The sequence below is a fragment of the Perissodus microlepis genome, chromosome 23, assembly GCF_051167445.1.
Source record: "Perissodus microlepis isolate ML-2025 ecotype Zambia chromosome 23, ASM5116744v1, whole genome shotgun sequence".
In the NCBI taxonomy this organism is placed as follows: domain Eukaryota; kingdom Metazoa; phylum Chordata; class Actinopteri; order Cichliformes; family Cichlidae; genus Perissodus; species Perissodus microlepis.
The window spans coordinates 6,178,994-6,205,915 of record NC_140482.1 but is presented as its reverse complement, the minus strand read 5'-3'; the positions used below and the strand labels follow the sequence as shown (position 1 = coordinate 6,205,915).

Genomic DNA, 26,922 nt, shown 5'->3' with positions numbered 1-26,922 from the left:
CGCCCCATTATGAGGGAGCATTTCATTTTAGAGGCCATCTCACTTGATCACGATGTACTCCTGCTTCGATTGTCTCCATAATGTAGATTTGACACATGTTTCGTTACAAACGGCGTGTAACGTTGTAGCAACCCATCGGTCCATCAATATAGAGGCTGTTCTTCATCCTCTTGCTGATCATAGAGACTATCTGCATGTCTTCAAATGAGTAATAGAAGCAGCTAAAATGGCAGTAATATATTTGTATTGTGTTGCTTTGTTTGCTAAAACTGCCCAATTGGAATCTGGTGCATTTACGATTTAGACCAATGAAATGTTTCCAAAGGCTGGTTTGAGTTTCACCCATGCAGATAGTCGCACAGCAGAGACCAACTTTGTAACCTTCATCCACAGGTCATCATCATCATCATCATCACTGTTACATGTCTGGTATCTTGTGCATTTCAGTGATGCTTGATCAGCTGACCCGTTGTCACCAACACCACAGGCTGGTTGTCACTGATTTTTATTTTTTTCATTTTGCTGGCCATTTCTTCCCCTTCAGAGCCGGCTCCCCACGTCACTCTGAGCAGAGTCAGATGGATGAGCACCTCTAGTCTGTTACAGAGCAAGCGGCGAGGTACAGCGCTGCTCTGAGCATCAGCAGCCACAGTGGGGTGTTTGCTGTTGTTTGTGGGTGCTCGTGATTGATTTGAACTGAGGTAAAGTGTCGCAGCGTGTATCTGCCGTAGGAGTCCTTTAGCCTTTTACTGCGTCTTACTGTCTTTTTGCACATTGGAGCGAGATCTAAAGATTCAAGCTGACTAAATCTGAAGTCTCAGTTCTAGGCTAAATCTTTTTGCACGGTGCCTACTCGACCTCAAATCAATCATTGCCCCTTCTTCTGCTTTCGGGTGTTTTTTGCTTGTTTGTTTGTTTGGGGTTGTTGTGGTGCTGTACACAGTACGCCACTTCAGCAACTATTTTTTGGCACTGGGAGTCAGAGCAGCCTTGTAACAAATGCAGGTGACTGAAATCTGTTTTCTGATCACAGGTCCTCCTTTTCTTTCTGTCTGATGATCTTCTCTGTGACGTTTGGAGGAGTGTGTGTGGTTTTTGTATCTAAACAGATAAATTTTTCATAATCTGATCGATCACATTTTTTGGGGGGGAGGGGGTTACCCTCCACACAGGAGATTTGTGTGGCTTTCGCAAATATTTGATCCATTCATGTCATTTTTCTGTACTTCACTATTGAGCTCAAACATCTAATCTCACTTGATTTAACATGGAGCTTTGTGATAAAGATCGACCTCACTTCTCTCCTTTTGCCCCTTTTTTTGTCTGTGTGTTGAACTTTTCTCTCTCTGATTTTCCCATCATCCAACCTACAGGCTGGAACAAGGCGTCTCTCTCAGCGGACGCCTCAGAAGAGAACGATGGGTACTCCAGCGGCGAGGACCCCATGAACTCTGACCCCGAGGACGAAGTAGGAAAGAAGCTGGTGAGCCTGAGAATGAAGAATTATTATTGATTTGTATTTTTATTTCTTTTTTAGCTTTAAAGTTAAAGCGTGGTTGTAAAAGTTGGTAAAGTTGTTAACATTTGATCCTTTTAGGCTCCAGGAAAGTATACTGTGGTAGCAGACTGCGAGAAAGCGGGACCTCAGGAGCTGTCTGTTAAGAGTGGAGACATGGTCCAGCTGATCAGAGAAGGAGAGGAGGGACAGTGGTAAAAAAAACAAAAGCAACCAACACTTAATTCAAATGGATTTTAATGGGACCCAGATGCATTTGAGCTGATAGGGAAGAAAGAGTAACTCAAATAACCACTTGTTACCAGCAAGGTGTGCAGAAGAGCATCTCTGAATGCACATGTCACACCTTGAAGCAGAAGACCACAGTGGGTGTCTTCTGGAGCAAATGTGTGACGCTATAGACCCAAGATTGAGGAATGTTTCCAGGACCGTGTCGAATCTGTGCCACAAAGAAAGAGTAAAAGTTGGTAATTTGTGACTGCACGCACTTCTCAGTATAGCCGCCAAATTTAAGGGCTCCAAATGCTAACACTGCTTTTAAGCAGACTACAAATGGACTAGAATAAAGAAAAGCTGATGGTATACACATCTAATTCTGCGAGGGAATATAATCTGAACTTTCATTCTTAAAGGAACAAGTTCACTCTGCTTTCATGATGTGACACATAACATAAATATGATAGTGAGTGGTACTTTAATCAGGCTTTTCTTCTATGACTGAGCACTCAAAATGCTTTTTACTACAAACCTCATTCTCCCAGTCTCTCTCTCACGCACACACACACACACACTAAGCACTTTGTCTAACATTCACACAAACACTCGCACTCGGGAGAATTTAGTGCTCGTACATGTAAATGGAGAGTAACTGTCATAGGTCTTCTATTTCGATCTTTGTTTATTAGCCACAATGTTAAAACTTCTCACCAAAACTAGCTGTAAGCAATCAGGATACTGGGTCGAATTGTGGAAATGTCCTGTGCTGTATGGTACCAGGATCCTTTGGGTCTTGTTCAGGGTGAGGTACAGTCAGTGCATTCCAGAATTGCTCAATCAGAATGGTATCTAATCTTGTCACAGCAGTTTTTAAATTATTTTTTATTTCATTTTGCTGTGGTAGGGAGCTGTATCCAGATGAGGGAGGCTGCTTTGCCCTGGGCGTGGGGATTGGAGGGGTTTGGTTGGTCGGTAGCAATGCTTACATATATGATTGATTGATATACCTTTATTAGTCCCACAAGGGGAAATTTCATGCTATGTGTCATCAGCAACCATATAAATACCAGGATCCAAGATTTTCTAACTAAGCATTGCTTTATAACAAGATCATCAGTGCTATATATTACACTTACAGTGGTTTTAATGTTGTGGCTTATTAATGTAAAATGTCCTGTAATTTTATCTCAAAAAATATATATATTTATTTAACTCCTTCACAGGTTCGTAAAGAACCTTCGCACCAGTAAGGAGGGCTGGGTGGCAGCAGCAAACCTCCTCAGCCTCATCTCAGAGTCCAAGTCGTCTCAATCACTCAGCAGCTCAGGTCGGTTACAACGAACAGGAAGTACACACATTCATATCTTTCCCTTAACGCTGCAGTATGGGTACCTGTTGCCTAGCAATGCGGCACAATGACGCTATTACTCTCCCCCCTGCAACGTCTGGCTCTAACAGAGCATTGCTGTTTGTGTGTTTGTCCTGCAGATGGCAGCGTCTCTGGGAACCTCAGCACTTCTTCCAGCTGCAGTGAGACCTACACCAGCTTCTCCGACATCAAACCCTGACCTGAGTCAGGTCTTCCCAGCTTTTTTTTTTTTTTTTTTTTTTTTTTTGTTAAATCACTGCACCTAAAATCATTTTGTACAGGTGGAAAATGCTTAAAAAACAAAGAAGAAAAAAAGCTGGAGTTTGGTCTGACAGGAGGACAGTCACCCACGTCACAGTTTCTAAATCCATCTGAAAACCAAAACTTTCTCTGCAGATCAGCCAGCGCTGGCTAAGTGCTAACTGCCCCCCTTTTTCCAGAGTATTTAGAAGAACTGCACTGTCATTTAAAATTGTTTTTATATTCAAAGGTGTCAGCATGTTGGTAGAATTTAAGTATAGATATTTTTTTTTTGCCGTTCCTTTGAGCGAGAGGGAAATATCAGGGATATCTGTCATTCCTCGGCACACAAGTCATGTGACGTATCACCTCCTGCGAGGCCTTCTTTAAAGCTAAATGTCCGCAGTCTAATAACTGACTGAACAGGCAGTCCAGGCCTAGTGATTATGTAGCATTAATGTGGAGAGGTTAGAAAGGACATCTGCACTAAACACGCGCCGTCTGCAGAGGGGACAGAACTGCTGGTTAGTCGAGCCCCTTCAAGTCGATGACGACATCGCAGCACGGCGACAGATTCTTGTGCAGGAGGATGTTATGTAGACAAACACCATCAGACCCCCGATAACGCTGGCTTTGGTGTCAGTCGCTGATCGCACACTGTGAAAAGTAGCAGGCGGCCGCAAGAGGAAAAATGCTTTCAGTACATCTGGGAGGAAAAGTGAGCAGGTTGATTGCATGCAGGTGTTTTGTGTTGTTGAAGCTACTAAAGAACGCTGTATTCCTCACACATGGATAATGAGCTTCCCTTAAAAGCTGTTTTTATGATATTAAGAACCGCACGCAGTCACTAGGTGAATGTCAACAACAGTACAACCTGGTGGTCAGGTGTCTTGCACTTCATTCTAAATGAATCTTTTTCCTCCTATGAGGGATTGAGCAACCCGCCAGTGCACTGCTCTGGATTTTTACCTCTCAGGAAGACGTTTCTGTAGGCAGACAGGTGTGACTGCATACCTGTCTTTGTGTCCGTGTGGGTGCGCACGCACACTCACCTGATTGTTTGTGTTGACAACAGACAGCAGTTCGATCAGAGTTTTTCAGACACATGTGCAGCCTCTGCTCAAACAGCCGTCGCGGCCCAAATCTCAGTGTTCTGAATGTGTGTCTGTTTTTTGTGTCACCGTGCTCACCTATCTTTGGTCTACACCGCAGCAACAAAAGCAGGCTTTGTCCCCCTCCTCCTCCCCCCCTCCTCTCTGTGCAACCAGCCCTATTCAAGCATGTGACAGTAGCTGCTTCTCCGCAAGCTGGGTTAATAATACCACGGCCCGGACCTGCTTGACATGTTTGGCCTGAGAGCAATACTTTGTGTACTTGACACCAAAATGTAGCTGAGTAAACGTCACAGTTAAGTAACTAGTTTAGAAAATGTGATACGTCCACTGTTCTCATGTAGATTGATGCCAACCGCCTTTGACGACCAGCTGTTCTGCACGCAACTTCTGAAACTTGTGCTATTCTGAACACTGAATGACACCTTGCTTTTTAAATGTTTTTTAAATATATATCCCAGGATTTTTACTGTATCCACGAGGTACACTGTAAAACAATCTCTCCTTTTTCCACCTGCGTTGTTGAATGTGTGACACTGTTTCAAACAGGAAACCAGCTTGTCCACCTGCTCGACAAAGCCATGATTAACAGTTTTTTTTTTTTTCTTTGATTTTTTTTTTCTTAATTGGACTAAAATCAGTGCTTGTGATCGTGATTGGCTTCTCAAGAACTTGCTGAGAAGTACTTTTTTTCTTTTAAGATCCTCCCACTGAACGTAAAGGAAGAGGAAACAAACCAGTTTACAGGCCTTTCGATGTCAAACTGTGAGCTAAACTGTGGCTTGCATAGCTGTGCGTCCACGTGCTGAGAAATAAATGTTACACTTGTACAGATGTGTCCTCTTATACCTCACACTGTTCCCCCTAAAGAGCATGTATATTGTTAAGAGGAGTCTCTCTCTTTCTCTCTGTATATCATCACTCTGTGTGGCATGTACTTCATAAGCCCCATGCTGTAAACCTCCTGGAGAACTATTTTTTACCTGTTGTACATTGTGAGAGTTTATATTCTGCCCTCTTGAGAAAGCTGACATGGGCACTAAAGTCGTCAGTTTTTTGTTTTTTTTTGTTTTTTTTTGGTCACCCAAATAAAATCTTACCGTGTAATTAGTACTTTTTCGACTCAGAGGCTGGAGACATGAGAAAGGATTCTATTTTTTAAGTTTGTTTTTATGCAGCACATTGCAGCACCCACTGTCTTTATTTTCCTATTGCACATCTACTGAATATGCTGTTGATATAACAGCATATTACGATTTAAAACTTGTTACAAGACATATCCATGTACATTTGTAAATATGTAATTCTGACTTGTATGTAAATTGAAAAGCAGCTTTAATAAAGTCTGAAATGGTTTCCTCTATTGAATTTAGCCTTTTTCTCTATTATTATGAATTTTAAAAATATCTTTAATGGTTAGCTGTTTATTTTTGAAGTCAGCTAAAAACAAAAAAAGGAAGAGAGAGAAATTGACAGTGGAATTAATTATTAATTGTGATCCGGAAGTGTAATTTCAACCACATGGTTCCTTTCCTCCAATGGGCTTTTATTCCAGTTTAGACTATCATGATTCAGTCTAGGGTTCGTTCCAATAAGTACTGCTGCCGACCTTGAGGTCTATTTTCCGCTTAATTTCCCTCTTGCACGTAAACCCTACGTCGCCAAAGTAGTTTTCAGATGTATTTCCTGGTAACTGTATTAAATATGTGCTTTTGTGAATATACACGATGCAGTAATACTTCAGTCAAGGCCGTAAGTAGCGCTTGAAGTCGGAGGATGTGAACGAGAATCAGCCGCGGCTGGAAAGATACAGATTTGTCAAGCTAGCAAGCGTGAGCCACACAGGAAGTGACGCGAGTTGCACTACAAATTACAAGTTTTTATGAAGCCCAGATGCAATAGAGGACTTCTTGGTTGAATTCATAAATACAACCTTATTTAAATTTCTCCATCGATGGCGTCCACTTTAGTTTACAGCACAATCGTGCTTCTCCTCCACCCTCCAAAGAAACAAGGGGCCGCCGATTATTTTACTACGACAGCGCAATCGGGAAGTCCTTAATCTCTCCGTTCTTGCTAACTTGGCAGCACACTGGAAAGCGACCAGATGGAATTCAGCACTGCCTTCTTAACAGATTCCACACATTTTAAATTGTTTCGTACACATTTTTAGCCGACTTTTGTGTCGACAAACAATCCTGGCGTGAGCACAGGCGTCTATCTGGGAGCTTCGGCTGCGCTGTGAACCGGGACAGAAGCGGTCAAGACATTTACAGATCCCCCCCCCACCAAACATCTTCCCACTGTAAGTATTATTTCTAGGCTCTACTGTCGAAGAGCAATAGCTTTCAGATAACCTAATATGACTGCCCTTTGTAACTTAAGTCGGTGTTGAAACGTCGGTTATGTTGATGCGTGAGAGAGCCCCAACGTCCTTTTCTGCAGTTGTTCATGAAATGATGCAGACAACTGTGGGTAGCTTTGGAAATCTGTCAAACAAAAAAGAGGGGAGTTTGGCCGGAGGCGAGAGGGGTGTAGCCTTGTTAAATCACATTGTCTGGCACTGTTAATGCGGCCTTGTGTGCTGTTTACTGCTGTCAGCGTTATAAGCTCTTATTCCTCTAAAGAGGGTAATTAGCGAGGTCTTTAATTCCTCGGGAGTTCATATACAGTGTGTGTATTTTGTTTTTGTTCCCCCCCCCTCCTCCCTCCTTTATTACTTTAAACGACTAGGACCAGGTTAACTCGAATGATCACAATCCAACTTCCGGGTTTGGATTTCAAAGTAAAATGCTAGTCATAAAGTCTCCATTGAGTCACTGCTTTATGCAGCTATAAACCTTATCAAGATCACAGTTTTGGCTAATTTTATTTTATTTTTTTCATTTTGTCATATGGCTTTTAACCAAAGACACTTAAATAGTGCCAATAGTTCCAATTCACAACAACAACAACCATAAGGTGCTTTATATTCTAGGGAAAAGATCCTACAAATGGGAAAGATCAGACAACCCCTTGATGGACAAACACTTGGTGACAGTGGGAAGAAAAAACTCCTGTTTAACAGGACGAAACCTTTGGCAGAACCCGGGTGAGGGAGGGGGCTGTGATCAGCTGGGAGTGATAGGAAAGAGAAGAGAGCAGGACAAAAGGCTAACTATAGGGAAAGAGAGCCTGAATTTCATAATTATTCATGTTTAAAAGGTAGTTATTTTGCAAAGTGAATAAATGATTGACAAGTTAAATGTCTGTTGAAATAATAGTTGCACTGATACTATTGCATGGACATTAGTAACCTACGAGCAATTAAATGACGTTCCCCAGTGGCATTGGCCAATGTTTATGTGCTGTATCAGATCAGGTCTGTGCCAGATAAATGTTCAAAGACAGTGTGATAAGGAGCTCAGAAACTTTAAATCTAGTAAGATAATCTGGAACAGAGATTATTTTGTTTTCCTGACACTGAATGAAGAATAAATAACAACAAAAAATGAAACAAAACAATATTAGCGAAATTTATAGATTATTTTTAAAATATTGCATTCTCCTAATAATGCATCCTTAATTGCTAGTTCCAGCCCTACATTTATCTTTGATGCTATACAACACTTTTTGACGTAGATTCTTTCACAAAGGTGTCTTCCATACAGTCTCGTTTCATGACTCACTCTCGTGCTTTTAATTTGAAAGCGGGCTACAATATATGCTTTACCATTATGAGTAAATCCACTGGCCTTGATATCTCAAGGTAAAAGCTTCTCATATAAGCTATTTCACACTTGATTGCAGTATTAACCTGTAATGACTCTGCATTTAAGTACAGCAATCTTCATATTGTCCTGAATAAAAAACTTGCACATTATAGTTGTGATTTCTCAGACTGTTACCTTTCACTACCAGCAGTCCATGTGAGCCATAAAGACTCCATCTAGTCTGGCTGTCATGTCCTCTGTGTCTTGCTTCTTAGTAGATCCACCAATCAAATGCTCAGGCTTGTTTTTAGGTTAGTGTCTGCCACCCGTAAGTAAGTAAATGTGATTGAAAAGGAAAGTTTGCCTTGCTGACAAAAAAGTCCCCACTTTAAGTATTGCAGTAGCTTTTCACAGCCATTCTTGATAACAACTGCTTCCTCCAGCCAGACATGCAGAATGTGCTAACCACTGAGAGCACAAAGACCTAAGTCAGTCTTAAATGTTACAGATGTGCCCTGTATGCTTCACTGAAGTGCATCAAGTGCAGTTGGGGATCAGAGTTTAAACTAATATCAGGTTGGTCCTACCTAACAATCGCTTTGTAAGTGAGATTTTGCTTGATGATGTCTGGTCTTTCACTTTGCCTTTCCTTGTGAATATAATTGAAGCAAACAACTCTTTGTAGGCGGAGGTGGGCATAGATTCGATCGTGGCTCAAAGAGTTGGCAGTTCATCTTGTAACCGGAAGGTTGCCGGTTCGAGCCCTGGCTCGGACAGTCTCGGTCGTTGTGTCCTTGGGCAAGACACTTCACCTGCCGCCTACTGGTGATGGCCAGAGGGGCCGATGGCACGATATGGCAGCCTCGCTTCTGTCAGTCTGTCCCAGGGCAGCTGTGGCTACAACTGTAGCTTGCCTCCACCAGCGTGTGAATGTGAGAGTGAATGAATAGTGGAATTGTAAAGTGCTTTGAGGGCCCCGAAATCCATTAGTATTATTATTATTTCTCTGTCAGGATGCTGACAGAGAAATTTCTCTGTCAGGATGCTGACAGAGAAATTTGACCAGCTTTGTCAAATTAACTTAAAAAGGCCTGAAACTGTGCTGCTATAAACTACAACCTGTGTGTCTTCACTCTGATCTTACGACTGATAGACGTGTTCCAGCTTCGTCAGACGTGAACCTTCCAGTCAATGCTTTGTCAGATTTATTGCAGTTGATGTTAATCACTTAGCTAATGCCAACAGCAATAATTCATGCTGAACGAGCGGGTTATTGTCCTTGCTGCTCCTCCTTCAGCGCTTGCATTCCTGTTGCATGTGTTAGTTGTACACCATGAATGACTCACATTCTAGGCAAAAATAATAGGATGTCACCTTTCTCCTTCATTGAAAAGGCTGTGGTAGATTCTTCGCATTGTTAGAAAACTTCTAGGCTTAATTAAATGAATTTGCCAAGAATTCCTGAGCACAAATTATCAAGTGTGTGACGAGCTGCCCCACTGCTTCCCCCTGGTCTTACCACAAGCCACGAAATGTCCAGCTTGTATTCCCTCTTCTGCCGCCTGAGTGGCCTGTAGGTGTGACAGATCGCTACGTCACCGTCTCTCCAGCTCCTGTCGTGGATCACTATCTTGCTGCGCTGGAATGTCACCGATTAGTCATCAGAGCCGCCCACTGCCATGCAGTTTGTTACAGTGAATGTTACTATAATCCAGCGCTGCAAAAGGAAGCTGTTTGATGAGGGCAGTGCCAAGAGAGTTATGACTAATATGACTGTTAGTCATTTTTTTAAATGTATTGCCATATGACACAAATTATTTAAAAGTGATTACTAATAGTTTCTCTGTTCGGTCTTGTTTAGTGTTTAAAAGAGAGCAAGTTCCTGCCTGGGGATCTGCCTGAAGCACTGATTCGTAAGTGGGCAGCAGTTCTGATATATTTTCTGGGGTTAGCCCATTAAAGGCTTGACATTAAGAGTAACTCTACTAATTAATTTGAAACAAATCAGCTAGGGTCATTAAAAATCTGATCAATATTTTTGCTTTTCTGTCTTTTGCTGTTTTATGTAAACTAGAGTTTATTATTTGATTTCTGATATATACCTTATTAAAGGACCTTTGCAGTACTCTAACCGAGAGGAAATAACAGCGTTAATGGTAGTTTGTGTATCAGTGATATTAACAATTCACAACAACAGCTGCCTCATAGTGTTTAAAATTTTAAGGTAAAGGTCTAACAATAAAAGGATGTGGTTAAAATGCCAAAATGACCAAATAATGATATCTGTAGTGGTCTTAAAGATCCAATATCAGTCAGGCTCTACTTTTATATCAGTTAGACAATTTGTAAGTGGTAGCATTATAGTGAAAATACAGTTGACCCTAGTATTGAACCTTGAGGGAATCCATACTTTGATAGTGAGGAGAGACATTTTTCATAAGAGCTGCAGTTCAATGATCAAACATTCAGTGGTCTACAAAAGGATTGCATAGTTCAGGAAAACTACACAACAAATAAATCTTTGATCAGTCAGATATGCATGTAGTGCATTAGGAAGGGAGTTGAATCAAATGTACTGAGTGACTCCTCAGCACAGCGGTGGTTAAGATGAGAGTAAAGGCCCATATGTCTGCAGCAGAGGTCATGCTTTCAGATAATCCAAGAGAAATCTGCTTATGGCGAGAATGTGCCGTCGTTCGGTGCTGTGTCTACACTCGGCTGAATATCGTGTCAGCGAGGCAGCACGAGAAGGCAATCGGCCTGTTTCTGTCAGGTCCTAACATAATTAGATTATCAGTATACTTTGATATGTCACAAGACGAGCCATACCCCTGATGACAGTCTTTATTGTATTATACCATACTATACCGATTTGATTTGGTTTGTACCTTAGGAACATAACGCAGGGATCTGATAAGTTTTAGAGCATGTGATATGAGTTTGGACTGAAGCTGAACAAATAGTTTTCATGTTCAAACGGACAGGCAAATATATCAAAGACTACAGACTGAACTCTAAAGATGATGTTTTTCTTATAGTGAACTGACTATTCAGCCAAAGAATCTACACAATGAACAGCCTTGGATTTGTATTTTTCATTCATTGGTTTACTAAAATAAGAGCCCGATAATCAATATTCCAGTAAATTATAGATTTAATATAAAATATATATAATATAAAAAAATAACTGTTTAGTTAAGCGATTTATCCTTGCAGTTACAAGACTATATAAAAGAATTGCTAAAGAGAAATTAAAGGATGCATTGTTTTCATGGAGTAGCAGTAGAAACATTAAAATATCTCCTTATTTACTTCTTAAAATATTGATGATTCTGATGCTGTTTTATGCAGGATTTATGGTCCTGCGTTGGTGTCCTAATGTGATGAAGAGAGAGGAATTGTGGGAGTCTGTGCAAATTATTTATATTTATATAAAACCTCTAATACTTTTAAAGGAATTCACTCGCTGTTTGAACCACACTGCTTACATAGGCAAGTTTAAATGGGGGTGCCAGTCCTTTAGAACAAGAATGCAAGTATGTCTGTGTAGGTTCTCAGCCAATCAGGTCGTGGCACTCTTAAGCGCTACTAATGAAGGCAGCTGAATGTCTTTTTGGTTTATGGAGACCTTTGACCTCTCATCCAAGAAGCTTCTTCAGCTCTAAAACCGATGGGGAGTCCCAGATGTTTAATCCCTAGTGGCATTGCCCCCCTTGGGGAGGTGGTCCTCAGAGTCATTGACCCATTCTGTAAAGTTATTAAGAGTCACATGAGACAAGATGTGAATCAAGGCATGGCTCATTTACCATCAGATCAAAAAGAAGTCCAGTTTCCTTAACTGTTTTAAGGGGACATACTGCTGTGCTGCAATGACAGATGCAAGCATTATTAACCCTGTTGCACATGCTTGTACCTGACTGTTGAAATAATGCCTCAAAATCTTTTTGAAATTATACTCCCTGTTCTGGGTAACCTTTACTTATATTCTGTACATCTGTATTTGGATTAAAGCTCATTTAGATTGCGATTAGTTGAAAAATTCATATTTGGGGCAACAAGGAACATCTCAGGTAAGCTTATACCTAAGCCGAGCAACTCGCAGTGTGCGCTCGAGCCCAGCGGGCACAAGATTAATTCCATTACATAACATTTAGTCAGTCTTAAGAAGGGTGCAAGTGAAAATGAAGACTTCAGAGTAATCAGCTGCTTAAGCTTTCCAGGACTCAAAAGACATGTTATTAAATGATTAAAAGGGGCCCTTTAAATATTCTTTAATAATCAGAAACACTTAGTTAGAGCTGCAGGAACAAGGCCGGGCTGGGAGCACTGCTCGACTGGTTATTACCTGACGCACTAGCCTACAGTGTGATTAGATTAGAAAAGCAGGAAGGCGTTGTTTGCAAGCATGGCTCCCCTCTTTTCATGAGCAATTCCTCATTGCCAGTTTATCCTTCGACAAATATTGACCTGACTAAAGTTTTGCCGTCATGATGTCATCGAAAGATAAAGTGAAACTCAAGTAGCCTTGTTATGTTTGTCACCTGTTCCTGGATGGACTTTAAAACAGCTCCCTTTTCACCCACTGCACACCTTGGTATTCAAATGACATAAACCAGCAGAAGAACATTTTTCACGGAGGGGTTGGTATTTCCAGGATTTCATAGACATACCAAAGTGCACGGTAGTGGATGCAGATAGTATAATACTAGTGTATTAAATATGGATATATTGAGGAAGCTCTTATTGCTGGTAGGCAAATAAGGTAATTTAAGGATTGTAACAGTACGATCTATGTCATATATTATGTTAATATAAAAGCATGCCCATACCTTAAATACAGCCTTGCTGTATGTTAGGTAGGTATGTTAAACCATCCATTTTTAGCAAAAAGCTAACACTGATTTAATGGACTAAAGCGTCTCTTCTGGTCTCCTTGAGGACCATTAACCTTCTGATGGGGGTGTGAATAAACTATTAGCAGCTTCTTGACAATACAGTTTGACTTTCCCTTTGATAGGAGGCATGATTTTTCCATGTCACTGCGGTCTCCCCTCTCTGTGATTCAACTGCCTCCGAATAAAGAATCAAAATCAGTAACACAGAACATTTTGAAGAACTGATTATAAAGAACACGAACATAGCTGAGCGGGGGCCGTGTCAGCTGAGATTTTCTTTTGTAAGGTGAAAACCTCGTGATTCCAATCCAGGCTGTTTTCTTGTTTTGTTTTGTTTTGTTTGTTTGTTTGTTTGTTTTGCAGGCGTCCAATCCCCCGTGCAATTTCCCCTTTCCTGAATAATGTGAAAGATGACATTTTACCTTCAATGTTTCTTTCAACTCCTACCTTTTATCAGTCTGAGGAAAGCACTCACTGTTCTGCTCAAATACCTCTGGAATGCATCAGCTTACTTTTCTTATTGCGACAACGCACCAGGATCTGCAGCAGCTGTAAACTGTCGGCACCTTTTATGACAACTCTGTGAAATGTAAGTTGGCCGTAAGTGGCCAGCACGTGTTTTTATAGGGGAAGGATTGAAGTAATAACTCTGTCGGCACACCTACACGGATTTGTTTTACGATCATCAGGGGAAATCAGCCTTTACTGTCACAGCTCTTTATTCTCCTGGTCTTGTGATTTGAAGTGGCCCACACATCTGCCAGGCTAAGTGGCGTTTGAAGAAACCGATACTCTGTGTGTGTGTGTGTGTGTGTGTGTGTGTGTGTTTGGTTAAGGGAACTTCCTGTTGTATTTGATAATGAACAAGTCAAAGAGGTTTTTGTAGCTCTGTGGAGAGGTTTGTTTTTTCCCTTGGAGGGTAGAAAACAGATGACCTAAGTCAGAAACTTTTTTTAATAAACAGTCTCAACAAGTCAAATAAATATCCATAGCTGTATGTCTCACATAAGGCTCTGTCATATCAGGCATCAATGCTTTAAAGTTTTAGGCTCCTTTAAGCTTCCAGTATGTGACACTCGACAGTCTCCAGAGATGAGTTACTGTTCTAATGTGCTTTAGACGGGCTCATTTGAACTTATACTCATCTCAAGCTTCATACTTTTATTCCAACTTATTATAAAGGAGTAGATTCACTTACTCTCAGTTCTAAATAAGCTTTATTTTGCATTATCGAAGCCTTGATGTAGCCTCTCAGTTCATTCCAAAAGCTGTTGTCTGCCTTTAAGACAACTTTCTTCTGATTGGTTATCCCTGTCAAACAGGAGGTTTGATGAATAGGTAGGCGTGGCTTCTGTGCTCACAGAAGCATCATATGGATTTATGAAAACGGCCTTGAACGCAGTGCTCAGAGCTGTCTGAAACCTGAGCTTTTGGCTCAGGGGGATTACTTGTGCACAGACTGACCTCATTACTTTAAACTTTGTTCATGTTTAAAAAAGACATCCATCATTATAACTGTAGAGATACAAGATAGGATAAAAAAGGACAAATTAAAATAAAAGCTCAGTAGGTCCAGCTGAAGCAATATTCTCCTCCAGAAAACACTGTGCAGGTGTTTTTCCAAGGACTTCCATGGACACGGTCACTTTACCTGCTCACTGTTAATGCTTTACAATGTATAGTGTAGAAGGAGGCTTTAACATTCAGACAATTTGGCTGCTAGCATCAGTTCTAGATGAATGTCTTGTGAGCCAGTGGCCGAGGAGACGGGGAAGGGAGGAGCAGAAGTGTTTTGTGAAGAGGAGAAGAAAGAGAGGATGAAATGAGTGAAGGATGGAGCAGATGGAGGGAGGAATGACGGTGGGAGTTAGGGTTAATGCCCTTTTACATTCCCAGATGAGGATTAGCAGTCACAAGTTCTGTGGCTGTTCCTGACCTGGCCTGGATTTTGAAGGCCACTGCTGCCTCCTGGATCCCTTAATATGCTCACAGACTCTGTCGAGATGAGAGTAACTAATATAACTCAAGGGACGTGAACGAACTACTATGCTCCATACCAGCTCCATACTGTATTTTGTTGGTGTTTACTAGGGAAGCCTTGCATGATTCACCTTGTCCTGCATCATAGCTCATCCTCTGACCAAAAGGAGCAGATTTAGCTCCCTTCTGCCTTCCTTTGAATCAACTTTTTCCTCTTCCTCATAGACTGAATGTTTGAACAGCAGGTTGCTCACATTGCCCTGTTTTTAGTGGTTAAAAACATAAAAGGTTTGATTCTAAAGCTTCCTGAAATAAAGACGTTTTTAGATTTTTCTCTGGGCAGGCCAGTTTTGTCACATTGTTGCAATTAGCCTTGAAAAATCTGAGTTAATCCTGAATCCTCAGGTATTTATTTGCTTTATTTTCTTTCGAGACAGGATAGCAGTTCATGTCAACAAATAGCTGATCCGAGGCACGTTGTATTTTTAGCTAAAGACACTATAGTATAAGAATGAGGACTGCAACAATCAGAAGATCCGAGTGAGAAGCACTAGGTGATGGTGGGGAGGACGAGACCTCCGGCAGAAGCAAGCTGAGGGAGGGGCTAGTATCTGCCACAGTCAGTTGATTGGACAAAGCAATGCAACAGTAGCATGTAAATGCAACAGCAGTGAAAAGTTTTGAATGGGGAACGACTGTAGCAGCACGAGTAAGGAATGGGTTGAGTTCATGTGGTCCAGCTCCAACTATAAGATCAGTCAAAAAGGAACTGGCTGTGTCATAATATGACGGAGATGTTATGTTACGGTGCAGTTTGGACTCCCCTACTTTTGAATCTTAAGATTATTTAAACTGTTATTAAATTACAGAAACTACTGACTTGACTATATATACCTACCTATAGTAGATAGTTTTTGCAACAGCACTTTGGGACACATTCAAAGTTTTAGCAGTTTTCCGGATTTACTGATCTTCAGTTCTTAAAGTATTGATGGACTCTTGTTTCTCTTTATTCAGCTGATTGGTTCTTGCCATAATATGATTTCTAACAGGCTGTCAGATGTGTACCAACCTGACTTCTAGACATGTATATGGTGTTGGAATGTTTTTCAATGGTAGAAGAAGACTACTCAGATTGTTACTTCCCTATCAGCAGCATTTTTGTTATCTTTTCATATCAAACAGATGGAGCAAGAACAATGTTACACAGTGAGTCAACACAGTGTCATCAGCCCATCTAAAGATCTGTATGCGACTTGTAGGTGCAGTACAGGGTGATGACGGTTTCCACAGACACACGGCTGCAGTTCGCAGGAATACATTTATTCGTGACGTTTCAGTGCCCTTCATGTGGCAGATTATTTGCGTTGTACCTCTCCTACGCACCTGCCTTGAAAAATGTTTTTGCTTGGTTGGGATGCACGACTTGGAGCTGGAATCACAATCGGTGCTGCCTCTGAATGCTTCTTGGAATATTTATATTGGAAAAATGATTGAAAATAGTGGTTTATTCATATTTAATCAAATATAAATATTTAATAAAAGTGAGCACAGTATATTGTTTGCCCACAAGAGGGCACTTACAACTTTATAGTCATCTCTGTAATGCACTACATTAAAAGTGGAATTTTTGCCAGTAAGCAACACTGTAAACTGACGTTTGTGGGAAGCACTGAAACTTTGGCAGTTTTACAAGTCTGGTAAAAATAGATCGTAGCTTTTATAATTACAGGCTATTATATTGTAGCTTGAATTGATTCATCAGTCAATAAACAATACATTTAACACTGATTGCTGTGTTTCACAGGTCCCAAAGGCGTGTGCACACGTGTCCATCATGCCGCTGTTTGGTAAATCACACAAGAGTCCCGCCGACATTGTCAAGACGTTGAAGGAAAACCTGGCCATCCTGGTCAAACAGGACAAGAAGACAGACAAGGTAGGGGAATCTATTTGATTGTGTCTGTGTGCGTCTGTGTGTGTGTGAATGGGTGTCCAGAGGCCCCAAGGGTGGGAGCGTGAAACAGCCTGCGCCTGTCATCTTCTGACGCTTCACTGTCAAGACTCTCTCACACATGCACACAGGGGATCAAAGAAGAGTCACAAGCCAAATTCAAGCTCACGCTCTCTTTTCCTAATGATAGTTTCTACATGTTATTCCTCTAAATGATGCCTTCTTTGCCTCCATCCTTCCTCACCTGTAGTTTTCTGTTCTACAGGCCTCTGAGGAGGTGTCTAAGTGTTTGGTGTCCATGAAAGAGATCCTGTATGGAAGCAATGACAAGGAGCCCCACACCGAGACTGTGGCCCAGTTGGCCCAGGAGCTGTACAACAGCGGCCTGCTGATCGCGCTGGTAGAAAACCTGCAGGTCATAGACTTTGAGGTAAGCAGAAGAAAGTATCACAGATGTGCTGCAGAAGCACATTTGTGATAAAGCTGACACAGAAACGCGATAGAAAATAAACATCCATGAGCAGTTACTCGGCAGAGGAAACTTAACAGCTCTTCTAGACTTTTTAAGAAATGCTGCATATTGTTGCTGTAGTTTTGCAAGATGTAGTGAAAATAATGAAATTCGATGGTGTATTTAAAAACCTTGCACACTTTTCTTACCATTAGAGGCCTCCTCTGACTCCAACTCATAAATTTAAGTTACTTTAGGTTGTAGTACTGCTTTTAAAACAACTTTTTTTCCTACTGTACACAATTAATTTTTAACGTGCTAAATGTTACAGATGCTGTTATGTGGTTAGTTCAGTTTTACGTGTGTTTCCAGGGGAAAAAGGACGTGTGTCAGATCTTCAACAACATCCTCAGGAGGCAGATTGGGACGAGGAGCCCCACTGTTGAATATTTCTGCTCCCACCAGGAGGTCCTCTTCATACTGCTGAAAGGGTGAGATAAACACACAGTGCACGTGCTGTCCTCAGCCTAATGGCGTCTTAACACAATATCTATGGCTTCTATGACGAGGAGGGGGTGATGCGTTACTCTCTCTCTCTTGCTGTGTTTGAAGATATGAGATGCCCCAGGTGGCGCTAAATTGTGGGATCATGCTGAGGGAGTGCATCCGCCACGAGCCGCTCGCCAAGATAGTTCTCCATTCGGAGCATTTCCACAATTTTTTCAACTACGTGGAGATGTCCACCTTCGACATTGCTTCTGACGCATTCGCCACCTTTAAGGTAACTCTCTTTCTTCTTCTTTTGGCTGTCAGGTCAGGTGCTAGACTAGAGCCAGACTGGACTTTGACAACAGTGTTTGGATTTGGATTTAGTAAACCAACATCCCACACAAGTATCATTTGAATTTCTTTGATATTTTTGTTCCCCACATAGGCCTAGAAAAGGCAAATTTGTTTTCATGTTTTGTTGAGGAAAAGTCTTAACATACGCTGATTTTTGTAGACATGTGACCGTTGACCATGTGACGCTAACTTGTCAGCTATTTTGAAGTGTGATAATCGTAATTAAAACTGGAAAGTAAACACCTCCAGGAACCTCTGGCAACATTTGGGGAATACATTTTTTTTTTCTGAGCAACTGATGGTTGTATTGCATCCAATACGGGAGACAAATATTGGGCAGGGTGCGATTGTACAGTGCATACATACATGTATGTATGTAAAAAGTGATCGGTAACATTTGAATCCGTTAGCTAAGATGCATTTTTCTGTCTTTGTCCACAGGACCTCTTGACGAGACACAAAGTGCTTGTGGCCGAATTCCTCGAGCAGAACTACGAAGCTGTGAGTGCTTCGACTTACAAACACATTTGCACATCTGCAGCTCCCGAGAAGAGATTAGTCTGGGATGGCTGTTAGCCACCACACATATTAATGCACATTAGCCTTGCTATTTTGAATTTTTAGCAATCGTTAACCCAAACCACACACAGAGGTCAGTCACTGAGCTCTGTTTGCAAACACTGTCCACTGCTCTGAATGACTCTGCATGAGGAAACCTTACACGGAAGCACAGCGAGATCAGGTATCAGTCACCGCAGTGCTCACTGGCCCAGTCACGTCACACACAGGCATTCACGAAGCCTTGTGATAGAGTATCCAATGAGCAGTGAAGGCAGATTAAAAAACAAAAAACGTAAATTTATAGGAAAACTGCACAGCCTCTCTAAATGTCATAACGTCTTTCGATACAAAGCTCCGCTCTGTGTCCTCAACATTTCTAGGCAGAGGGGCCCCTCTCACGAGCAGGGTCCCCCCAGGGCTCTCAGCCTGTAGAAACCCACACAAAACCACCTTTTCACCCAGCATGTGTGCCGACGGCCTGTCAGGAGATGTCACTGCCGGCTCAGTAGAGTCAGTGATCAGGCTAAGCCACAAAAAAACCAGAATCTGTCATACTGATTAGATTTTAGTGGTAAACCTATGACTGCACAAGAGTTTCTTGTTCTGTGACATAAGCTTGGTGACATACTCGTCAAAGTCTTATAATGCTGTTTGCACAGGCACTTTAAGTTTTAAACTAAACATCATCTATTCATACTTCAATTTAATCCCACAGTTCAAAGCCAAATATTGTAAAACAAACCCAGTAACTGATAATTGATCCATGTGACTGTGAGAAGAGGGAACGCTGTAATAACAATGTGTTGATCTACTCAAGTCAAGTGTCTAGAGTTTGGATGAATTAGAAGAAAGGGGTTTCTTCTAATTCATCCACTTCCTCTTAGCTACATATGTCACATTTTTGCAGGTCCAGGCAGTTCTTGTCCTTTTGGATGCAGTGCAGTATTTTCATTTGCTTTAATCGATCTCATTAGATGCCTTCTGGGCTAAAAGAAAATATACCAACAAGCCGAATTACCCATGTGCAAACACAGAGTTAAACAACTTCTCCATCATATATGCATTTGTCTCAACCTAAAACACACAGGCAGATATTTCTTTAAAATAACTACATTCAGATAAGTGTTGATACTTGTCTCCAAGTTTTCCCAAGCTACAGAGTGTGCATAAACATATTCATCTAAACTACTAAGTCATTTTCCTGTTTGAACTCTTACTTAAATATTCTGTAACTTATACAGAGGCTATTGTTACATTTCAGATTTTCTTTTTTCCTACCTCACGATATCAGATATGTCCCCATAAATTATAAACTCCTGTATAATCTAATATTTGATTCAAAAGCACCTCCATCATATTGCTGATTACTTAAACATCACCGGGAAAGTACGTGTTTGACCCTATGCAGCCATACATTCAAAAGCCAAGCGATAGCACTGTCTTCATCTAGGTTCAGATGTTTTAACAGCCATCTGGTGCTAATTTATGCAAACAACCAGGTTTCTTTTTTAAATTTTAATTTATTTATTGAGTTTTATTTACCTTTGCAAAGAGGTCAAACAACCATACAGACAGCAGGAAGGAAAGAGCAATTGTAAGTCTAGAATATTTATTGAGACTAGTTGTGCCATGCTCCCAGAATACATTCGGAACATTGTGTGCAAAAGATAACTCGTCCATCAACTTGTGGTATATCGGAAAGATTACGCGTAGGAAGAGAATGTGGAGCTTTTCATTTAGTAAGGTCAGCTTGACACAGTAGTAGCAGAATGTAAAAAATCAAAAATCCAACATCTATTGATATTATTATTATTATTATTGAGTCCACAAAGAGCACAACAACCATTTTCCATCACACCAGCAGCTCCTTTAGGATCTCCAGCTAACCCAACAAGTGTGTCTTTGGACAGGTTCAGACCTACAACCTTCTTGATTCACTGTGCTGCCAAACTGTTTTGGCAATTTTGAATAATTGTTGCAACAAAATGATTGCACTGCGTGGCTTTTCAGGTTGGTAAGCACTCTCTCTAGTTTATTGCCTAAGCACTTTGCAACTTTTAAAACTAGAAGCTGCATCCACAGACACTTTTTCATTAATGGTCACACACTCAGGCAATCCTACATGGATATTAGAGATGGCACGATACCACTTTTTTATGTCCGATACCGATACTGATATCATAAATTTGGATATCGGCCGATACCGATATGAATCCGATATAGTGTGTTTTTTAATCAGTAAAACAGTTTTTTTAATATCTTGCTGCATTTTGTATAAGTTCATACTCAAGTTTAAATAAACAACAACACTAAAGCTATTCTGTTATACCTGTATGTAAAAAATACACTGCACCCAAAATATTTCATAGTTTAGCAATACTGATCAATCTAATAAACTTAAACCTACTCCATCCTTCCTATTCTGGTATTTTAAAGAGTACTTAGCAGAAATATTAAGCAACCTAACTAATAGGGTTGCAAACTCCCAGAAAAAAATGCTTAATCGACGTAATCAACTTTAATTTGATGCAGCGTGAAAAAAAAAATGCACAGAAATAAATTATTTTTCAAGAATAATTAAATAGATTCAACATCTTTCTTCCACAGAATTGCAGACTGCACAGATGGTATCTTCCCAAAGGAAAAAGTACTATAGCTTACTAGGGTATATTAGACTTAATAGTTAGTATATATACAGTAATGGACTTCTATATATTTTATATAAGATTAAAACTTTGGGTGTAAGATTCAGATAATTATTTAATAAATGCTGGACATTTTAAATGAGAATAAGAAAGAAAAGTATGTCTTTGTGCCCCCTTTTCCCTGTTAATGCCCTATCGGCCCCCCTGGCTAAACTTTGCTAGATCCGCCCCTGCACAGTTACCAGCCGTCAGCTGCGTAGAAAAGGATCCTGGTGTAGAAAGTAATATTAAATAAATTCTAACAACAGCTTATCAAGGTTAAACGTGCTGTTGTTGTTTAGCCGCCGGTTTCCTCTTTCTGGTGCAAAGTGGGCCAAAAATAAAGAAGAGAGACGGACTCGCGACTGAAAAGCCGATCAGCTGATCATTAATCAGTTTCACGATTGAAGTAGCAGCAAGAAGAGGCAGTCGCTCCATATATCGGTTGTTAAGCTTAACGTGGGAATGCTTTACAAACATTCAGAGATGGACTTACACATTTGCTTTACTTCTCTCTGGGATAACTTCCTCAGAGATGAAATGCTGGTGAGGCTACAAATACACACAGCCGCTCTATCACGTGACACACTGCTCCGACGTGCTACGGTTATGAGCCGAGTTACGCCGTGTCGCAAGTTTTGTGAGGTGCTTTTTTGATATTTAATGGATCGGATTACATTTTTTATTTCTCTCCGATATCCGATCCAGTAATTTACGTCAGTATCGGACCAATACGTAATATCGGATCGGTCCATCTCTAATGGATATCAGGGTTTACTTGGGTTCAGTGTCTCGCTAAAGGAAACTTAGAAGCTGGGGATCAATGAACGGCCTTTGGAAGAGTAGCCACTATAAACAAGGGCAGATTTGAACCCAGGTCTTTGCATTAGCCTTATGACATATGGGTTGCCTGCTAAACCCAGTTAGCTAAACCAGCACTCTGCACTAATGTTTTCAAAGGAAATGAGCCAGGTTAAACTTAGGAAGCAAATGGAAAGGTGTCCTAAACACAGGAGAGTGGGCATGTTAAACCAATGATCATCCCCAACCGGTCATGGCAGATGGCCGCCCCTCCCTGAGCCTGGTTCTGTTGGAGGTTTCTTCCTGTTTAAAGGGGTTTTTTTCTTCCCACTGTTGCCAAGTGCTTGCTCATGTCATGTGTAGTCTCTCTCGATTATTGTAGCGTCTTTACCTTACATTATAAAGTGCCTTGAGGCGACTGCTGTTGTAATTTGGCGCTGTATAAACTTTGCGTTCATATTTCCATTTGGAGGAAAAGCCCTCTATTTACAACATTTATCAGATATTGTTTGGAAAAAGTATTGTCCATATAGAAATTTCCCAAAAGTTTAAAATTTGATCTCAGATTGTTTCTGCGTTTTGTTTTTTTCACTGCAGGTGTTTGCAGACTATGAGAAGCTGCTGCACTCTGAGAACTACGTCACCAAGCGACAGTCTCTAAAGGTTTGTCTCCAACCTGTATTGATTTAAATTCCTACTTAGACTTCATGGGTTTTTTGTTTTTTGTTTTTTTTTTTTTTGGGGGGGGGGGGTCTGCACAGCTGGCCTCTCTAATAATAATTTGTCACTTTGTTTCAAAATGATCCCCCCTCCAGCTTCTGGGAGAGCTGTTATTGGACAGACATAACTTCACGGTCATGACGCGGTACATCAGCAGGACAGAGAACCTGAAGCTGATGATGAATCTGCTCCGAGACAAGAGTGCCAACATCCAGTTTGAGGCCTTCCACGTCTTCAAGGTAAACAAACAAACAAACAAAAAAAACAGCAGATGCATTTAATGAGAAATTTGGAAAGAGAGAACATATTTCTCCCATATTGGCTCCTCTTCGTTGGCTTCCTGTTAAATTCAGAATTGGATTTAAAATCTTTCTCACATAAAATCTTGAATAATAAGGCTCATATTATCTTAAAGACCTCATAGTACCATATTAGCCTAATAGAGAACTTTGCTTTCATGTCGATGTTTTACTTGTGATTGCTACGATGTTTAAAAGCAGAGCCTTCAGCTTTTAGGGTCCTTTTCTGTAGAGCTAGCTCCCAGTTTGTTTTCGGGAGACCTCCCTCTACTTTTTAGATTAGGCTTAAAACTTTCTTTTTTGACAAATCTTGTTAGAGCTGGATCAGTTGACCCTGAATCCTCCCTTTGCTATGCTACAATAGGCCTAGACTGCTGGGAGCTTCCTATGATCCACTGAGCATTTCTTATTCACTCACCTTGTTTCACTTTCTTTATACACCACTAATATATTTAGTGTTTAGTAATTAAACTCTCTGTTCTCACCGGACATGGCAGATGACCACGCCTCCCTGAGCCTGGTTCTGCTGAAGGTTTCTTCCTTTTAGAAAGGAGTTCTTCCTTCCCACTGTCGCCAAGTGCTTGCTCATAGGGGGTCGTCGGATTGTTGGAGTTTCTTTCTAATATTGTAGGGTATTTACCTTACAATAAAAAGCACATTGAGGTAGGGCTGTTCGATATAACGATATATATCGGATAACGATATAAAAACGTCTATCGTTTCATTTTACGCTATCGTTTGTTTTGTGGTGTCGCAAAATAAACTGTTTACGGCAATATTTTTTCATCGTTTTGATGGTCACTGTAGTGGCTATATTAATTTCTTAAAGTTCTCTCTTTCTCTTATATTTAATATAACCACACTACAGACGGACAAGCGACTGTTTTTATGCGTTGTCGTTAGCAACAACGACGGTAAAACCACCGCGTGTCCACTTGTTTATCTTCCACATAAACCTTTCAGAATAAAGCTCAAGATCCTGTTGAGACTTTTCAAAATAAACTTAATCACATAAAAGAGTATGCAGAGTACTTATGGATGAGAAGCAAAAAAGAGCCGCCAGGTGCTAAAAAATAAAGCTTAGACTCAAACGTTAGAACAGGCTTTTCCCCGCAGCACGCCGTGTAATAAATACTCAGAAAGAAAACGGTGGCCATTACAACTTATGTCTAAAAATGTATTGTTTCATGCTTTGGTTAAAACACTCGACTCCAGCTATATGACGCGCAGCTGGAAACACTTTACGCAAGTCGAGCTGCCCGAGATTCACAGAATGTACAGAAAATGTAACATTTTGTGATTTATATCGTTATCGGGACGATAGATGTCTTATATCGGGATATGAGATTTTGGTCATATCGCACAGCCCTACATTGAGGTGACTGGTGTTGTCAATCTGCGCTGTATAAATAAAACAAAACTGAATTAAAATGATGTAACTCTAAGTGATTTTTTCCTCCTGTCTTGTCCTTTTTTTGTTTCCCCAAGGTGTTTGTAGCAAACCCCAACAAGACTCAGCCCATCGTCGACATCCTGCTCAAGAACCAGACCAAACTCATCGACTTCTTGAGCAACTTCCAGAAGGACCGCACGGACGACGAGCAGTTCAACGACGAGAAGACCTACCTAATCAAACAGATCAGGGATCTGAAGAAACCGGCTTCCTAGAGAAGCATTCCTGCCTGCCCTGTACTTCAACTTTTTATTAATAGGAAGACATAGAAAAAAAACACATTAACAATAACGGTTACTCTATTTGGAAAAAAAAAAAAAATCTTTGAGAGGTCATTTGTCTTTTTTTTTTCCTCTTTGTCAGTTCATTAAAAACTTGTGCAAGAGTAGTTCTTAATCACTGATCTTTTTTTGTATTTTTTTTTTTAAATCTCATCTGTAGCATGTAGTGCCACAACTCATGGTGTTGGAGGCAGCTGATTTGCCTTGTTGGGGGAGAACCAGGGGTTTAAAAAAAAAAAAGCTTCAGCCAAAATCCTCCAGGTGGATGAGCATTTTCTTTAATCTTATTAGTCTCTGCTTGCAAATGAATTTTGTAAATTTTTAAAAGTAGTGGCTGCAAACCAGACAAATTAACAACTTTTTGTTTTCTTGGGAGATGTGTGGTGAGGATGTTGGTGTGTCTGGTTAGGACCAGGTGAAGCGTATTTACAGCGTGAATATCTTAATCAATGCATTCTTGGTCATCGGTAAAAGCAATTTTTTTTTAGCCAAATGACAATGGTAACGCTCAGTAGCCCACAACAGTGTATTGGGGTATTCTAGCTTAAAAAATTAGAGATAATAGTTAAGGGAGGAGGCGGTAAGAACGGAAAAAAAAACAACAACTTTGTATTTCAAAAATTATAGTAGCAGACTGGGTAGGAAAAACTCATGAAGTTACTAATTTACAAGTAATTCTGATATTTAAGGGGAAAAAACTAAAGTAATCTGATATAATTAAGAACATTAAACATGTGATTTTATTGAGACGTGAATTTACGAGGAAAAATGTGTCATATTAGGTCACATTTGTGATTAGTGAATTCTAAATTTCTATGATCTTTTTTTTTCTCCCCTATGTTTACATCTATTATGGCCCTGATCAGATTTTCCATCATATTTTCATTTGTGCGAGCTAAAAGTCAGTGATTGTTTCTTCACTTTAAAGCTGAAGGGGGGAAAAAAAGGATTGGATTGCATACAGTCCAAAAGGCCAACGTCGCTTCAGTGTGTCACACCAACGTGGAACAAGTCTCGTTGCCGGTCTAAAGGCCGAGCCCACCCGTGCTGTTCTAAATTACTCACAGGTCTTGAAAACAAGCTGATTTCAGTCACTGTTGACTAAAAACAAAAATCTTAAAAACAAGAAAAAAGAAAATGACAATTTTGATCACTGGTTCTCTTTGCTGGTGGCTAATAGCACTTTGTATGATTTTAAATAATAATAATGGTGATTCAATTTGTTTGAAGCTGATCGCTGTTTTCACACTGCTTGATGTTGTTTTTTTTAATATATAGTGTCATTTCTCATGTACAGTTTCTGGTTTGAGTGCCATTGTGAGGGAGAACATGAGGAGGAGGCACTTTGCTGTGTGGATGCTGTAGAGCTGTAAAGATAGCAGTTTTTTTGTTTCACTCCCTTTTCTGTCTGTACTGTAACGGATGTTTGACTCTGGTTTGGTTCTGACGTTGTTATCAGAGGACGAGAAGATTCAGAGGTGCCTTTTTTTGTTTGTTTTGGTGTGTTTTCCTTTCTCTGTACTCGTTTTCTTTCCTGTATTTGCAGTATCTTTTTAGGGGGAGCTTAATTATTATGTTGATGAAAATATGCTCTGATAGAACATATTTGTTGTGATTAAGCAGTGAACCTCTTAACTCACTATATCAGAGTTCCTTTTGCCGTTTGACACCTTTTAAACTTTTTTTTTTTTTTTTGCTCATCACTTGCCATTGCCATAGTAAAGTCGCCGGCAAACAGAACGAGGCCAAAGCCGACCAACGGCAGGATTCAGCGGTGAAACATAACTGTGAAATCAAATAAATGAATAAAAATCCACTTTTAGTTCAAAGCAGCTTCGATTTCTTTCTGTAACTT

General features: G+C 40.5%; 2 protein-coding genes across 7 annotated transcripts in view; both read left to right on the top strand.

Annotated features, from left to right (window-relative positions):
• Positions 1-5,821, top strand: part of mcf2la (mcf.2 cell line derived transforming sequence-like a) — a 43,413-nt gene extending 37,592 nt beyond the window's left edge. For 4 of the 5 annotated variants that reach the window (XM_084922663.1, XM_084922660.1, XM_084922659.1 and 1 more), the window contains 4 exons: positions 1,374-1,483; positions 1,598-1,710; positions 2,956-3,059; positions 3,221-5,821. In XM_084922663.1, coding sequence (XP_084778789.1) covers positions 1,374-1,483; positions 1,598-1,710; positions 2,956-3,059; positions 3,221-3,300 — 407 coding nt within the window. In that variant the 3' untranslated portion in view covers positions 3,301-5,821. Of the gene's footprint in view, positions 1-544; positions 620-1,373; positions 1,484-1,597; positions 1,711-2,955; positions 3,060-3,220 lie in introns of all 5 variants that reach the window. The other variant, XM_084922664.1, reaches the window with a different exon arrangement.
• Positions 5,822-6,072: 251 nt separating this feature from the next.
• Positions 6,073-26,896, top strand: cab39l (calcium binding protein 39-like). Of its 2 annotated transcripts, XM_084922667.1 has the most exons (10): positions 6,073-6,758; positions 10,007-10,058; positions 16,828-16,959; positions 17,240-17,404; positions 17,798-17,916; positions 18,038-18,206; positions 18,710-18,769; positions 22,912-22,977; positions 23,130-23,273; positions 24,822-26,896. In XM_084922667.1, the coding sequence occupies exons 3-10, from the start codon at positions 16,858-16,860 to the stop codon at positions 24,999-25,001; spliced, it is 1,005 nt and encodes a 334-aa protein (XP_084778793.1). In that variant the 5' UTR covers positions 6,073-6,758; positions 10,007-10,058; positions 16,828-16,857; the 3' UTR covers positions 25,002-26,896. The 2 variants fall into 2 exon arrangements, with proteins under 2 accessions (XP_084778793.1, XP_084778792.1); XM_084922666.1 differs by lacking the exon at positions 10,007-10,058 and having other exon boundaries at positions 6,078-6,758.
• Positions 26,897-26,922: the final 26 nt, after the last annotated feature.

What these genes read in the sequence shown, in the direction of transcription:
- cab39l (XM_084922667.1), top strand. Translation starts at nt 16,858, where the DNA reads ATGCCGCTGTTTGGTAAATCACACAAGAGTCCCGCCGACATTGTCAAG. An exon ending in TGCAGGTCATAGACTTTGAG is followed by an intron (nt 17,405 to 17,797) that starts GTAAGCAGAAGA and finishes GTGTGTTTCCAG; the next exon opens with GGGAAAAAGGACGTGTGTCA. An exon ending in CTCTTCATACTGCTGAAAGG is followed by an intron (nt 17,917 to 18,037) that starts GTGAGATAAACA and finishes CTGTGTTTGAAG; the next exon opens with ATATGAGATGCCCCAGGTGG.